The sequence below is a fragment of the Ovis canadensis genome, chromosome 20 (assembly GCF_042477335.2).
Source record: "Ovis canadensis isolate MfBH-ARS-UI-01 breed Bighorn chromosome 20, ARS-UI_OviCan_v2, whole genome shotgun sequence".
In the NCBI taxonomy this organism is placed as follows: domain Eukaryota; kingdom Metazoa; phylum Chordata; class Mammalia; order Artiodactyla; family Bovidae; genus Ovis; species Ovis canadensis.
Window position 1 is genome coordinate 44,146,116 of NC_091264.1, and position 17,419 is coordinate 44,163,534.

Sequence of the window (17,419 nt, forward strand, 5' to 3'; positions counted from 1 at the left end):
TAAAAGATGCAAGCGGTTTGCTGTGAATATAACATATGGTCCATTGGATAAAAAGCAAGATAGAAGTCTATCAATAGTCTACCTTAATCTATAGATTTTCATCAATGATATTAAGAAATTTGATTTTTAACTTGGAGCAAGGGTAATTTTCATTTAGCAAACAACAATCCGATGGAGAAAGCTTGGCAGATGAGTTTTTTTTTTTTTAACTGTTGCAATGATGTGACTATCTCAGCAGTACAATATAGACATGATGTGAATGGCTGTGACAGTCTTCATACGGTTGCCTCTTCTTCATTCACATCTCAGCTCAGGTTTCTCTTCATCAAGAACCCTTTTGGAACAGCCAGTCTAAGTAGGTCAGTCACCACAACTTACCCAAGTTTTAAATCTCTGCATTGTAACAATTATTTATTGAATAGTCATTTAATTATTGCTTTCCTTGACTGAATAAGTTCCCTTTGGAAAGAAGTGGTATTTTTTCATTGTTTTAAACCAGGACCTACAGTAACTGCAAAATACTTTGAAAGTATTCTGCTCAATAAATACTTGTTGAGTGAATGAGTGAAGAAAGTAAGTCAGTGGGAAAAGAAGAGGAAAGAAATAGGTATTTGAGGAACTTCATGTGATAAAAAGAAGGAATGAAAGAGATTTGTGCTGACTTTTTTTCCCCATTTTATGCCTGCTGACTAGGTACACTGTGGACAAATCAGTTGGGATAGTTACATAGAATAGTGCTGGTTTCAGGATGAGTATAACTTCCAAACTTTTAAATTTTTAAATTATAGGTAAGAAATTTATCTCTTTGGCTCACTGGAGCTTATTAAGAGTAATGTAAAGTGTTATATTGCTATCTGAAAGAATTTTCCTGATGACTTTGCTCTTCTTTTCTTAAGGTCATGAACCTCAATTGTTCCTTGTGGCAAGACAACAGCATGTCTGTGAAACACTTTGCATTTGCCAAATTCTCTGAGGTCACCGAACAGTGCTTCCTTTTATTTACCCTCATCCTACTCATGTTCTTAGCATCACTGACAGGCAACGCTCTCATAGCTCTTGCCATCTGGACCAATCCAGCCCTCCATACCCCCATGTACTTCTTCCTGGCCAATTTGTCTCTCTTGGAGATTGGATACACTTGCTCTGTCATACCCAAGATGCTGCAGAGCCTTGTGAGTGAGGCCCGAGGAATCTCTCGGGAGGGCTGTGCTACACAGATGTTTTTCTTTACATTATTTGCTATAAGTGAGTGCTGCCTTTTGGCAGCCATGGCTTTTGATCGCTATATGGCCATATGCTCCCCACTTCACTATGCAACACGAATGAGTCGTGGAGTGTGTGTCCATTTAGCAATGATTTCTTGGGGGGTGGGTTGCATAGTAGGCTTGGGCCAAACCAACTATATTTTTTCTTTGGACTTCTGTGGCCCCTGTGAAATAGACCACTTCTTCTGTGACCTCCCCCCTATTCTGGCACTAGCCTGTGGGGATACATCCCATAATGAGGCTGCAGTCTTTGTTGTGGCCATTCTTTGCATTTCCAGTCCATTTTTATTAATCATTGCTTCTTATGGCAGAATTCTAGCTGCCGTGCTGATCATGCCCTCCCCTGAAGGCCGCCGAAAATCTCTTTCCACATGTTCTTCCCACCTGCTGGTAGTAACGCTCTTCTATGGCTCAGGATCTGTCACCTACTTGAGGCCCAAGTCTAGCCATTCACCAGGGGTGGATAAACTCCTGGCCCTCTTCTATACTGTGGTGACATCCATGCTCAACCCTATCATCTACAGCTTACGGAACAAGGAAGTCAAGACAGCTCTTCGGAGAACTCTGGGCAAGAAAAAGTTTTGACTCATGGGTAGATACTAGAGGAACATACAAATTCCTCTTTGCAAAAGATACACACTCAACCTAAGAGGAAAGAAGAAAGGAGGGAGGGAGGAAAAAAAATTGTACTTGTCAAACTATTTTGTAAGAACATTCTTTAATAACAGTGATTGTAACAATGCTTGTAATTTTGGAGACAGCTCTCTTCCCATAGCTAAAGTTCTGACTGCCAAATTCTGGAAAGAAGTTGGCTATTAAAGAATTTAATAGGAGAGTCCAACACTAGACAAGTATTCCAAAATATTTCTGTTTAAAATATAGGTTTAGAGTATAGATTGCCAGATTATATCTCAGAATCCTGGCAAATACTCACCCTATACTCTTAGGCATTTTATAGCCCCTGAGGGCCCATCTGACTTCTGCTCTTGTCACTAGGGTCTGTCCCATAAAACTCCAAATTCCCTAGTAACTCTGTGACATGTATTACTTACTTCCATAAAAATGTTTTAAAATTCTTTTGCCTTAATTGTTGGTACATTCTATAGAGTTAAATTTTTGAGTTGCGTGTGCTATAAAAATATGTAGACATCAGAAGAAGTAAACTCTTATAGTCAGAGCTATTTGTTGCAGAATATTAAAAGAAAAATATGGGAAATTTTTATGGAGAGCCCTCATGGTCAAAATGTTTTTAGAAACAAAGAGAAATCACATCTAAATCCAAGGATGGAAGATGAAAGCTGTACTAAAAATAATTAATATAAATATTAATATAAATAATTACATAGATTTTATTCAATTTATAAAATTTACATATGTGCAAATGACTCATAACTGAATATACTTGGAAATCATCCAAAAACTTGATCTTAAGAGAAATGAGCATGGTTACAACACAATCTAGTAGCTTAAGGCATGTATGAGATGCGTTTCCTTGGATTTGAACATCTTGTCCTCAGGGAGGTGCTATGATATATGAGGGATAAATAACTACTCAAACAGTAGCTATAGTATGACAAAAAGTGGAGAACTGTGCTGCTACTATGACTTAATTTACAGTACCAGAAGAATAGGTTCTGGGGGACTGATGTATGGTATGGTGACATAGTTAATAATACTGTATTATATACTTGATATTTGCTGAGAGTACTGTAGATCTTAAGTGTTCTTACCATACACATACACAAATGATAACTATTTGAGGTGATGGAATATGTTTCTTAACTTGATTGTGGTAATCATTTCATGAAGGACACATATATCAAATCATATTATATACTTTATATACAATTTTATTTGTCAGTTTTATCTCTTAAAAGCTGAGGGGGAGAAAGACTGTGAAAATTCTACAGTCAGGGTATAGCAGTGATGTTCACTAATGACAAAGATGTGTTTTACCAGAAATATGCATTTTATCAAAAACTATCCAATTCATTGTTGACCAAAACATAATACATTGTGGTTATTATTTACATGTGTGTACAGTAATTAAGAATGGAAATAATCTGAATATGCAAAAATAACCACTTGACAATTATGCTACAGAAATAGGCAGGAATTATATGTAGGCATTAGACATTATTATTTTAAAGTATGCTTATTAATCTAGAAAAATTAATGATTTATTAAGCATTAAAGCAAGTTAATAGAAATCTATTATGGCATTAACATTTTGTTAAGTTTTATAAGTCTGAACGGATCAAAAACTTGACAACTTACATGTAAAAGAATCAGACTATTACATCTAATCACACCATATGCAGAATTAAACTTATAGTGGATTAAAGTCCTAAATGTAAGACCAGAAACCATAAAACTCCTAGAAGAGAACATAGGCAGTAAGGTCCTTGAGAACACTCTTGACAATAATTTTTAGATTGACTCCAAAGGCAATGGCAACAAAAGCAAAAATAAACCAATGAGATTACATCAAATTTAAAAGTTTCTGCACAGTGAAGGAAACCACAAACAAAATAAAAACGCAACTACAGAATGGGAAAAGATATTTGTAAATCATATACCTAATGGTTTATCCAAATAATATCCAAAATGTTCAAAGAACACAGGCAACTCAATAACAAAAAATCAAACAATCCAAATGAAAAATAGGTAGTTCTAAATAGACATTCTTCTGAAGAAAACATTCCAATGGCCAACAGACACATGAGAAGACATTCAATTGATTTAATCATTAATTACTGTTTCTGCTGCTGCTGTTTGGTCATCAGGTCATGTCCAACTCTGAGATCCCACAAGCTGTAGCCTGCCAGGCTCACCTGTCCATAGGCTTTCCCAGGCAAGAATGCCGGAGGGGTTGTCATGTCCTTCCCCAGGGGATCTTCCCGACCCAGGGATTGAACCCTCATCTCCTGCTTGGCAGGTGGACTTCTTACCACTAAGCCACCTGGGAAGCCCTCCACTAAAAATTAGAGAACTGCAAATCAAAACCACAGTATCACTTCACATGTCAGGCTGTTTTCAAAAGAAAAAGAAATAACAAGTTTTGGCAAGAATGTAGAGTAAAGGAAACATAGAGCACTATTTATGGGAATGAAAACCAATGCAGATATTATAGAAAATTGTATAGAGGTGTCTCAAAAAATTAACAGCAGAACTATCATATGATCCAGCAATTCAAAATACTGGTATTTATCTGGAGAAAATGAAAACACTAATTCATCCTAGATAACAGAAGCTAAAAGAACTTTGAAAAAGGGAAACAGAACATTATCATTATTTGGCTGTTTGAAAATAGAAGTAGAAAAATTAAGAGGGCTGATTATGAGAATAGCAACAGAGACCAGGAGAGAGATATCGAAGGCATGAACGAGGGGAGTGGAGGGAGACAAGAGGAGGATTCACATATAAGAGATAGCCAAGAGGTACATTTTGATGATTAACTTATTCTGTGTATTAGGGCTGAAAAGGTGCAGGGGAGTGGTGAAGAAAAGTTAAACTCATCATCGCACTTAGTATTTTATTTAAGACGCTTTCACTATAATTGCCTCTGAAGCCAGGGTCCCAGCTTATTCACCATTTTATCTCCCATGCCTGTCACAGTGCTTAGTATGCTGTAGTTACTCAGTAAGTTTTTAAATGAAATAAATGTGTGGATACTGCCATTTGCTAAGAAAGAAAATAAAGGAGGAGGAACACATTGAGATTGAAAAAACAGTATAATTTTGAGCTATTTCAATCTCTCACACATTGCTTCAGTTCAGTTCAGTTCAGTTCAGTCGCTCAGTCATGTCCGACTCTTTGTGACCCCATGAATCACAGCATGCCAGGCCTCCCTGTCCATCACCAACTCCTGGAGTTCATTTAGACTCGCGTCCATCAAGTCAGTGATGCCATCCAGCCATCTCATCCTCCGTCGTCCCCTTCTCCTCCTGCCCCCAATCCCTCCTAGCATCAAAGTCTTTTCCAATGAGTCAACTCTTCGCATGAGGTGGCCAAAGTACTGGAGTTTCAGCTTTAGCATCATTCCTTCCAAACAAATCCCACCAGCAATCTCACTATAAAGAATTATTAAGGAATAAAGATATAATTGAATGTAAGCTATCTATCTATCCACTCATCCATCCATTCATCTAGTTACCTGAAAGGAGATTAGGAGATGATGATGTGTAAGGATTTAGAAGATGGAATTTGAGCTGCTGGCAAAAATACTAACCAGAGATACAGAGTATCTGATGGTGAGTCTGGCCAAGTAGGTACTCACTGAAATAGGAATGCATTTTTATATGTTAAAGTTCATGAAGATATATAATATTCTTTTCTTTTTAACTTTGAAATATGCTATTTCAACACTGTGTCAGTATCTTAAAATATCCCTTCAAAATTATCCAGAGAAACAGTGACAGATACAAATTAAATCAATGTACAACCATTTCCATAATCTATGTCTTTGCTCCTTGGCAAAGACACTCATTTCCTTAGCAATGTTTAATTTTTACTTTACTTTGATTAAAGACTTAGAAACACACACACACACAAAAATTATTCAGAAAGATATATGCACCCATATGTTCATTGCAGCATTATTTACAATAGCCAAGATACAGAAACAACTTGTGTCTTTTGATAGATAAACAGATAAAGATGTGGTATATATATACAATGCAATTCTACCCAGCCATAAAAGAATTATGACATCTTGCCACTTGCAGCAACATGGATGGACCTTGATAGCATTATGCTAAGGAAATAAGTCACACAGAGAAAGACAAATACCATATGATTTCACTTATGTGTAGAATCAAAATAAAACAAATGAACAAAGCAAAGCTCATAGATATAGAGAACATATTGGTGACTGCCAGAGGGGAGGAGCATTAGCAGTGGGTAAAATGCATAAAGGAGATCAAGAGGTAACAGATTTCCAGATATAAAATAAATTATGCCACAGGAATGAAATGTGTGGCATGTGGACTATAATCAATAACATTGCATGGAGAAACTGGAAGTTGCTAAGTAAGTAAAACCTAAAAGCTTCCGGGCTTCCCTGGTGGTCCAGTGGTTAAGAATCCACCTTGCAATGCAAGGGACACAGTTCCAATCCCTGGTCCAGGAAGAGTCCACATGCCATGGAGCAGCTAAGCCTGTGCACCACAACTATTGAGCCAGTGCATCTAAAGCCTCTGCTCTGATATAAAAGAAGCCACCACAATGAGAAGCCTGCACATCACAACTAGAATAGCACCTGCTCACTGTAACTAGAGAAAGCCTATGCATAGCAACAAAGACCCACCACAACCAAAAAATTAAGCAAATAAATAAATCTTTTTTAAAAAGCTTTCATCAGAAAGAAAAAAATTTGTAACTTTATATAATGACCAATGGTAAGTGGATTTACTGTGTTCCTTTCCCACTATATTCATGTTAAGTCGCTTCAGTAGTGTCTGACTTTGTGACCCTATGAAATGTAGCCCACCAGGCTTCTCTGTCCCTGGGATTCTTCAGGGAAGAATACTGGAGTGGGTTGCCAGGTCCCCCGCTAGGGGATCTTCCTGATACAGGGTCGAGTCATTATGTTGTACACCTGAAAATAATGGAATGTTGTATATCTATCATGCTTCAACTTTAAAAATTCATGATATGGAAACGATGTGACTGACAAGGGATTAATCTCCAAAATTTGCAAACGGTTCATATGGCTCAATATAAAAAAAAAAACCCAATCAAAAAAACTGAGCATAAGGCCTAAATAGACATTTCTCTAAAGAAGACAGAAAAATGGCCAAGAGGTGCAAGAAAAGATGCTCAACATTGCTGTTTTAGAGGAATGCAAATCAAAACTACAATGAGCTATTACCTCACATGGGTCAGAATGGCTATCATCAAAAAGCCTATACAGATTAAATGCTGGAGGGGATGTGGAGAAAAGGAAACCCTCTTACACTGTTGCTGGGAATGTAAATTGGTACAGACACTAAGAACAGAATGGAGATTCCTTAAAAAACTAAAAATCCAGCAATCCCACTCCTCGACATATATCCAGAGAAAACCATGGTTTGAAAGGACACATGCACCCCAATTTCATTGCAATGCTGTTTACAATAGCCAAGACATGGAAGCAATCTCAATGTCAATTGACACATAAATGGATAAAGAAGATGTGGTACATATATACAGTGGAATATTATGCAGCCATTAAAAAGAATGAAATGACATTTTCTGGAAATTATCATCTTAAATGACATAAGTCAGTATTAAGGAAAGTAACATGAAATGTTTCACATGAAAATAAGAAATAATAATTCCATTGTGAAAGAAGAGCCCTGTAAACTTTGGAGGATGTCAGGAAAGTGTTTTATCCTTCTTATAAATTTAAATTGCACTGTCTTAGAAAATTAATGCATGCTTTGGAAAGTTGTATCTATGTGTCTGTGTTAATAGTTACCTGCTGAACAATCAGGAGAATAAAAAGGCAAGTGTATAGTTCATTAAAAAATGACATAATTCAGACAAAGACAAGTATCATATGATACCACTTACATGCGGAAATTTAAAAAAAAAGATACAAATGAACTTATTTACAAAATACAGACTCACAGATTTAGAAAACAAACTTATGGTTACCAAAGGGTAGAGGAGGGAGGGAAGGATGAATTAAGAGCTTGGGATGAACACACACACTACTATATATAAAATAGATAACTAATAAGGACCTACTGGATGACATACAGAACGCTACTCTGCAGTATTGGAAAAAATCTAAAAAGAACAGATATATGTATATTATAACTGATTCACTTTGCTGTACAGCAGAAACTAAAACAACATTGTAAATAAACTATACTCCAATAAAAATTCATTTTAAAAAAACCTAAGACAAAAAATAGAATAGAACAAACCTAACAATAGAAGAGATTTGCTACCAACCTCAATTCAGTAAGCAACTAATTATACACAAGAAGCATTTCCATAGAGAACCCTGTCCCAAGGAAATTTCCCTGCTAACTCATCTGGGATAAGCATAAATGGACTGTTTAAAAACAATTCTCAAGAGTCTTAGGAATATAATAAACTTACACACTCACAAAGCATTCCTGATATTATCCATATTGTCTTCATAAATATGGCTCTTTTCTTTCTGGCAGCATTGTATCAAATTGTAAACTCACACTTCTGAAGCTAATTCTTAAATAGTCAACTGGATACTATACTTTCTCTCTTTGAAAATTTGAAAAATTCAAGTGTGTTCTTTCCTAAATCCTTTTTTATTAAGTGGTACTTATCTAAATAAGGTAAGTAAAAAGACATTTATTTTTTAAACTATGCATTCTTAAGGAGGATTGTAATCTGTGTACATCACAGAACCTAACATATGTAGGGAAAACAGACAGCATTTCATTTCTGGGAGACATCTCGAAACTTTGGAAATAACTAGTTTGGTGCCTATAGAGAGCAACTAGATTTCTCTTCGTAATCAGTCTTTCTCATTCCAAACTTAAATGCATGTAAGTTTTAATAAACAGTATAACTGACAGATACTAAATACCTGAGTGAAATGTGAAGTTTTCATTCAATCAAGTGAATATTTTTAATACCTAGTCAAAATTTGATGAATTGACTTGTCCACAAGTTTCATCCAGATGTTTTAAAGTCAGATTAAGAACTTTTCTTTCTTCTCTAGTATTTTCCTACACACAACTTAATAACCACTGTAAATATAATAAAATATTCTGTGATGAAAATTATGAACAAAAAGATATACTAGGATGAAAATGTTAGTGGAGATACAAAGGAAAAATCAAAAGAAATAGTCCAATGCTTTATTAAAGTGACTTTAAACATTCATGGATAAATAGACCCCTATATAGTTAAATAGTGATGAAAACTCACTGGAAGTAGATCAAAAAGTAGGATTAAAAAGTCATGGAATCCAAGAATTAACAGTAATGAAATATGAGAATGGCATGGAAAAGATTAGAGATCTAGTATACAATCCTAGAGCTTAATTGTACATCTTGGAAACTTGAAATCCTGAATCTATAGTCTTATAATCTGTCTACCTCATTGAAGGAATTCTCACTTTTTGATCTTTAGAACCTCCCTAGTCATTAGTAGACATTAGTGATGAATGATTAATAATATCTTGAAATACGGGTACTAAAGTTTCCTTTGTCAGAGGACTTGGGAATAGTTACTAGATGATTTAAAAGGTATAAAATGCTTCCTGTAGAGTTTGGCACACAGGGCTCATTAAGTATTACTTGAAACTATTATTTTACTTTTGTATTACACACATCTGACCTAGGGACAGTGTGGAATCAAAGAGTCATAATGACATCTTAACCCTGAGTAGCTTCATGTGACACCTCACAGGAAGGCTTTGAGGATTTAATGAAATAGAGAATGTGAAAACTGCTTTGCAACCCTATAGATGTGATCTGTTGTCTCTAAACCAATAATTAATTGTCAGAGTAACTCAGAATTTTGTCACCAGGATACACGGCTCTAACTTCCCATCTGAATATTTCTCACTTGACAGATTACAGACTTCATGAAACACACTTCATGAAACTAAAGGAAAAGTATTTAAAAATCTCATTACATTATTAACTTTCTCAAAGTATTGCTTTACTCAGCTAGCTGATTTTTGTTGTTACACTACGCCTCTTACCTTAAAAAGAATTTAAAGGAATATAGCCTCAGGATGTAAAATAATTTATAGTTATGAATAAGTCTCTGATGCTAAATTATGATAGAGAATTTTCTCCTGATCCAGTTTCCTGGACATAAAGGTTGCATGATAAGCTCACTTGATAAAGAAAAATTCTTAATTAATTAAAATTAAAATTTAATTTAATTTAATTTAATTTAAATTTAAAATAAAAAGTCAAATGCCCAGTTTGAATGAAGTAATTATGCAAGAAAATTTACATCCCAAAACAAATTTTTGAGTATGAGAAAACATATGTCATAGCTAAATTCTCTCAGTTTATACTTCAGGAAGCTGACATGAAAATGTTTACATTTCTTGCTCAATTCTAAATTACAAAGATGGATTTTAATAAAACCAGCCTTCATAGTCCCCATGGGGATGATGCAATTATTCAGCTATAATAATATACTTGAATCTGGAAAGGATATCTTGATAAGTTTTACAGTACTAGAATTTGTCTGACTCCTACTTTTGCTATTGTTACCTCAATATTTTTATTCTTTTAATATTTCAGTACTGGCTTGTATTAATAGCATAGTGTTTTCATAAAACAACCATCTGATTCCTAGGCCCCAAGCTACATCTTCTCTATCAGACACCTGGATATAGAAACCAATAAACTTTAATTGCCTCTTCAGCTAATATTTATGCAAAAAAAGTATGAAAATCATTACTTTGGAGTATCTGAAACAGTCATTTCTTGGCATTTAATCCTATCAGTGCCTCAGCAATAAAGAATCTGCCTACAATGCAGGAGACCTGGGTTTGATCTCTGGGTTGGAAAGATCCCCTGGAGGAGGGCATGGCAACCCACTCCAGTATTCTTGCCTGGAGAATCCCATGATCAGAGGAGCCTGGTGGGCCACAGTCCACAGGATCGCAAGGAGTCAGACATGATTGAGTGACTGAACAACAACAACTACATCCTAAGGATATAGTTATTGTCATCTTTATTATACAGAGCAGGAAATTCAGTTTCAGAAAGGTTGGGTTACTCGCTTACAGTGATTACCTTTGTTTTGTAATGTCATGAAAAGCAATTAAGTCACCTGGTGTCATATATTTTAAATTGTCACCTCTACCCAATTTACTGTAGCCAATCTTCTGTGACCAGATGCTTAACTGTGCACACTGCATAACTGAGTTTTGTCATTTCTCAAAACCTTTCTACCCTCCCTGCCACTTCCCTGCCACAGGTGAAACAAACTGAAAATAATGGATCTGATTAACAAAAGCCATCCCGAAGAGTTTTTTCTACTAGGCTTTGCTGACCGTCCTTGGCTAGAGCTTCCTTTATTCATTTTTCTGCTTATAACATACCCAATGGCCATGATGGGAAACATAGCCATCATTCTGGTGTCCAAGTTAGATCCCCATCTGCACAGCCCCATGTATTTCTTCCTCACCAACCTCTCCTTTTTGGACATGTGCTACACCACAAGCACTGTCCCTCAGATGCTCTTTAACCTGGGAACATCTAAGACAATCAGCTATATGGGGTGTGCATTTCAGCTTTATTTCTTCCACATGATGGGGGGCACAGAATGTCTGCTTTTGGCTGCTATGTCTTTTGATCGCTACGTGGCCATCTGCAAGCCTCTACACTACACCCTCATCATGAATCGGCGCATCTGTGTCTTATTAGTGGTCACCGTGTGGCTAAGTGGAATGATCTATGCTGTCTCAGAGGCCACTCTTACATTACAGTTACCACTGTGTGGTCGCAATACCCTGGACCACTTGCTTTGTGAGATTCCTGTTTTCATAAAGACTGCCTGTGGCAAAAAGAGTGCTAATGAGCTCACACTCTCTGTGGTATGCTTTTTTTTGTTAGCTGTACCACTATGTTTAATTCTTGTTTCCTATGCTTGCATTGGACATGCTGTATTTAAGATTAAATCTTTGGGGGGAAGGAAAAAAGCCTTTGGGACGTGTTCCTCCCATCTCATTGTAGTTTTTTTGTTTTATGGTCCAGCCATTAGTATGTACCTTCAGCCCCTCTCCTCCATCTCAAGGGACCAACCCAAGTTCATGGCTCTCTTCTATGGAGTAGTGACTCCTACACTCAACCCTTTCATCTACACTCTGAGGAATAAAGATGTAAAGGGGGCATTGGGCAATCTCATGAGGAGCATTTTCACTTCCAAGTGAGAGTTCAGTTCAGTTCAGTCACTCAGTCGCGTCCGACTCTTTGCGACCCCATGAAACGCAGCATGCCAGGCCTCCCTGTCCATCACCAACTCCTGGAGTTCACTCAGACTCACGTCCATCGAGTCAGTGATGCCATCCAGCCATCTCATCTTCTGTCATCCCCTTCTCCTCCTGCCGCCAATCCCTCCCAGAATCAGAGTCTTTTCCAGTGAGTCAACTCTTCACATGAGATGGTCAAAGTATTGGAGTTTCAGCTTTAGCATCAGTCCTTCCAGTGAACACCCAGGATTGATCTCCTTTAGAATGGACTGGTTGGATCTCCTTGCAGTCCAAGGGACTCGCAAGAGTCTTCTCCAACATCACAGTTCAAAGGCATCAGTTCTTCAGCGCTCAGCTTTCTTCACAGTCCAACTCTCACATCCATACATGACCACTGGAAAAACCATAGACTTGACTAGACGGAACTTTGTTGGCAAAGTAATGTCTCTGCTTTTGAATATGCTGTCTAGGTTGGTCATAACATTCCTTTCAAGGAGTAAACATCTTTTCATTTCATGGCTGCAGTCACCATCTGCAGTGATTTTGGAGCCCAAAAGATAAAGTCTGACACTGTTTCCGCTGTTTCCTCATCTATTTCCCATGAAGTGATGGGACCGGATGCCATAATCTTCGTTCTCTGAATGTTGAGCTTTAAGCCAACTTTTTCACTCTCCACTTTCACTTTCATCAAGAGGCTTTTTCGTTCCTCTTCACTTTCTGCCATAAGGGTGGTGTCATCTACATATCTGAGGTTATTGATATTTAACCATTAGGTTAGGTATATAGAGGTTTCTTTAATAACTCATTCTTGTCTCCCACTTCCTCAGTTCATGTTAGATGTTCTTTTTGCAAAATATGTCACATTCCTCATATTCTTCTAAAATGGTGTTAGGCAAGGGTGATACTTGGCTAATATGCACCAGTAACAGCACCCTTTTATTTGTGCAAACTATTAAAAATAGTTCTATTCTCGTGGGTAGATAATGAAATCATAACTGCACTAAGTAGTAAAAGAAAAGAAGGCAATAATATAAATTATAAACTCATGTGTTCAAGCTAATCATCGCAGCAAACATTCACCAGTGGACTTCCTTGATTGAGTCACCTAAGAAACATCCCGACACTCTCTACAAGATTGGCCCTGTCTAAATGGGAGCATGGCACCACTGTAAGGCACTCTACACCTTAAATCAACCATGAGTCTCATAAGTTTATCAGCTTCAACTTAGGTAGATGCTACTGCTTCTTTAAAAACACATTGTAACTCCTGTTTAACAAACAAGTGAACAGCATTTTTATTTTGCCTAAAAAAATGTATCATTAAATATTAAAATAAATAAAATATATGGGAAATGCATTGGAGAGTTTCTTAACATTCCTTTTAAATATCATAGGCATGAACTTTCTGAATCAATGAGAGGAAAAGGTACTGATATTAATAATGAACCACAAGGTGGAAACATAAGGGGGTAGCCTGAAATGCCTTTTGAAACTGTGCAAGAACCATTATGAGAAAGAAACAATTTGTATTTCTAGGGTGTAAAGCAGCTTGATTACTTCAAACAATATAAGTATCTCTTTGATGCTCAGAATCTGTATCATTAAAAGTTAAAAGTGCTAAACTTAGTTTCAGGACTCACACCCAACTTAACACTTTTTCACAAAATTAGTTACATATTTTAAAGCAAATTAAATGCTTTTGTAATTATTCAGTATAGAATTAATATGATGAGAAATACAGCTTTGTAATGAAGAAATTAACAAGCAAGAAAAATAACAGTGATGTGAACTTTTCTGACATTATTCTGGTATGACCAAAATCTAAGCAAACTATTAGTTAGAAAATTGCATGTTATCCTGAACAAGAATCAGTTGGAACTCATATCTAATTTTTTATAAAGAACAGATCTTCTGGTGCTTGGTCGAGTTCTTAAACTAAATAGATTTTTGGTATGTCTAGTTTCCAGTACTCTTGCCTGGAAAATCCCATGGACAGAGGAGCCTGGTGGGCTGCAGTCCGTGGGGTCACTAAGAGTTGGACACAACTGAGTGACTTCACTTTCACTTTTCACTTTTCACTTTCATGCATTGGAGAAGGAAATGGCAACCCACTCCAGTGTTTTTGCCTGGAGAATCCCAGGGATGGGGAGCCTGGTGGGCTGCCATCTATGGGGTCGCACAGAGTTGGACACAACTGAAGCGACTTAGCAGCAGCAGCAGCAGCAGTTTGGAAAAATTCTAAATAACTTTAAAGTTTGACTGATGGCTGAATGCCCAAAAAAGTTTTTAAATTTTACACATACACACACACACAGAGCAATGAAATTTAAAATTTTGTGATGTTAAATGATATCTCTGATCATTTTTATTAAATATATCCTTTGTCTAACTTAGTCTTAAACACATAGGAATGTGGTATTATTTAGTTTGGATGGCAAAACCCAGCAAAATTTGTCATAAGCTTAGCTATAGAGACTGTTTTGGAGCTGTTCGGATTGCTTCCTTAAATTATCTACCACCTTCTAAGCCTGTAAACATGACTCATTTCAGAATTGTGAGTGTTTTCCAGGCTCTGAAATATCAGGACTTTCTAAAGAAAATGTATAAAAAATTTTAAGGATAAAGAACATTGAGCATAGTGGTAGTGGGAAAGCCAGAGATATATGCTGTTACTCTAGACTACTTCACAGTAGTCGTATATGTCCAGTATATTCCAGCATGAAGAATATTCTCATTAGCCACTGTGAAGCGCTGTTGAAAGAAACATATTATATATGAAGGTTAGAGTGTACTCTATACTTGATGTAAAAGCATGAGCAATCTCGATTGCCTTTTCAAGGAAACTAATCAAAAAACTTTTCTTCTTTTCTCAGCCAAGCAAGTCTTTCCTGAAGAACCAAAGGAAGACAGCAAAGTATTGTAACCACTAGTTATAAAAATGCAGACATGTATTTGAGACAGGCTTTAAGGGAGAAATCAAAAAGGCTTAACTATGATTTCCTTCACACTAGAAGTGTCCTCAAATCTGCATAGCATAGTAACTGCAAAGCCTGCTTGGTTGCTTCAGATATTCTTCATTGCTTCTTAGGTTAAGCAGGTGTTCCATGTTCTTATCTATCAATACCTATGATGACCATTACCTTATGAGCTATATAGCATTTTTACAACTATTTTCGTCTCCTTTATACTTCTCACTGTTTTGAAAAATAAGAACTATAAGATGCTTACTATGGCTGCATTATTTCAGAGACCTTCTTAATTGATTCATAAAACTTATTTTTGTACTATTGATAATGGTATAATGAAGAATATAGACCAAAATTCCTCTCAATATTAATCACTTTCAAAAAAGAATAACATTTTTGGAGAAATGATTTGAAGTATCTCATTATGTGTCTAATTAAACCAAAGCAAACAAATTTTTGATGAATTCTACCTAAAACACAAGAAATCAAAAGATATGTTCTAGGAACTTCCCTGGGGGTCCCATAGTTAAGACTCTATGCGCTCAATGCAGGGGACCCAGGTTCAATTCCTAGTCAAAAGTAAATCCCACATGCTTCAACTAAGAGTCCACATACCACAACTAAGAGTTCACATGCCTAAACTAAAGATCCCATGTGCTGCAACAAAGACCCGGCTCAGCCAAAATAAGTAAATAAATAAAATACTTTTTAAAAGATATATTCTAGGTTTTTAAGATTATGAATATCATCTTTCCATAGGAACTATACTTGCTCTTTAATCAATTTTTAAAACAATTCCATATCTCATTTTCAATTAAGAAAAAGATACTTTTGTTTTATTAGGCTCGTGCCATTGGAAAAATCTAATATTGAGTTCAATCTTGATTTTATATAGTTGTTTTCTCCACCAGAGAGTGATTGGTATTCAGGCAGTCTGTGTTTAATTCATATCTGCTACAATGAACTCTGTGACCTTGCAATAGTACATGCTCAATAAGTCCTGAGAGAGTGAGTAAATGAAAGAGTGGCTAATGGATGGATGGATGGATGAATCATTGATGAAGAGATGCTCCATTGTACCATTAATGTTACAAGGATACAGGCTCACTATCACCCCACTAGTCTCTTTACGGCCCCTCTTACATCTTTGTTTCTTAGGGTGTAGATTAGAGGGTTGAGGCTAGGTGTGACAACAGTATAGAAGAGGGCAATGAACTTGCCCTGATCTTGAGAATTTCCTGACGGTGGCTGTAGATATATGCACATGGCTGGGATGAAAAACAGGGATACGACCATAAGATGGGCTCCACATGTCCCAAAGACTTTCTGAAGTCCAGTTATTGACTGCATCCTCAGCACTGCCCAGGCAATGGCACCATAGGAGCTGAGAATGAGGATGAGAGGTATAAGAACAAAAATGGAGCTCATGACCATGAGGGTTAGCTCATTAGCATGGATATCAACACATGACAGTCGAAGCAGCGCTGGAACTTCACAAAGGAAATGGTCCACTTGGCGATGTCCACACAGAGGTACCCAAAAGGTAAAAAAGGAATGAAGTGCTGAGTTTGTGAAGCCACTTACCCAACAAGCCATAGCCAACAGTTGGCAGAAACGAGGGTGCATGAGGACAGTGTAATGCAAGGGTCTACACACAGCTGCATAACGGTCATAGGACATGACTACTAACAGCACACATTCAGTGGTTCCCAGTGCAAGGGAAAAATAAAGTTGAATCATGCAACCAGCATAAGAGATGGTTTTTTCTGGACCCCAGAGATTGACCAGCAACTGAGGGATGAAGCTGGTAGAGTAGCAGAGATCCAGAAAAGAGAGGTTTGAGAGGAAGAAGTACATGGGAGTGTGGAGATGGGAATCCAAGTATGACAAGATAATGATGAACAGGTTGCCTGTCAAAGTCATCAAGTAGAACACCAAGACAACCACAAAGAGAACTACTTCCAGATGAGGCCAATTAGAAAATCCCAGTAGAACAAAGTAGCCTTCAGAGCTTGCATTAATTTTTTCCATTATCATTGATTTCTTGTTACCTGATGAAAGAATCACATAGATTCAAAATAAAAGGAAAAGTAAATTGCCAAAGCAATCTTGAGGGAAAAGAACAGAACTGTACTTATAACCATCCCAGGCCCCAGACTATACTAAAAAGCTATAATAATCAAAATATCATGGTATTGGCACAAAGACATTTAGGTCAATGGAACAGAATACAGAGCCCAGAAATAAACCCACACCTATGGTCAATTAAG

At 36.8% G+C, this 17,419-nt stretch overlaps 3 protein-coding genes across 3 annotated transcripts; 2 read left to right on the plus strand and 1 right to left on the minus strand.

Annotated features, from left to right (window-relative positions):
• The first annotated feature begins 890 nt into the window (after positions 1–890).
• LOC138425496 (olfactory receptor 10C1-like) lies at positions 891–1,850 on the plus strand. Its single transcript, XM_069563452.1, has one exon. The coding sequence runs from the start codon at positions 900–902 to the stop codon at positions 1,848–1,850; it is 951 nt and encodes a 316-aa protein (XP_069419553.1). The 5' UTR covers positions 891–899.
• Positions 1,851–11,208: 9,358 nt separating this feature from the next.
• LOC138425494 (olfactory receptor 2B11-like) lies at positions 11,209–12,144 on the plus strand. Its single transcript, XM_069563449.1, has one exon. It carries the CDS (start codon positions 11,209–11,211, stop codon positions 12,142–12,144), a length of 936 nt encoding a protein of 311 aa, XP_069419550.1.
• Positions 12,145–16,259: 4,115 nt separating this feature from the next.
• Positions 16,260–17,186, minus strand: LOC138425286 (olfactory receptor 2J3-like). The gene has a single exon (XM_069562982.1). It carries the CDS (start codon positions 17,184–17,186, stop codon positions 16,260–16,262), a length of 927 nt encoding a protein of 308 aa, XP_069419083.1.
• Between the last annotated feature and the right edge of the window lie 233 nt (positions 17,187–17,419).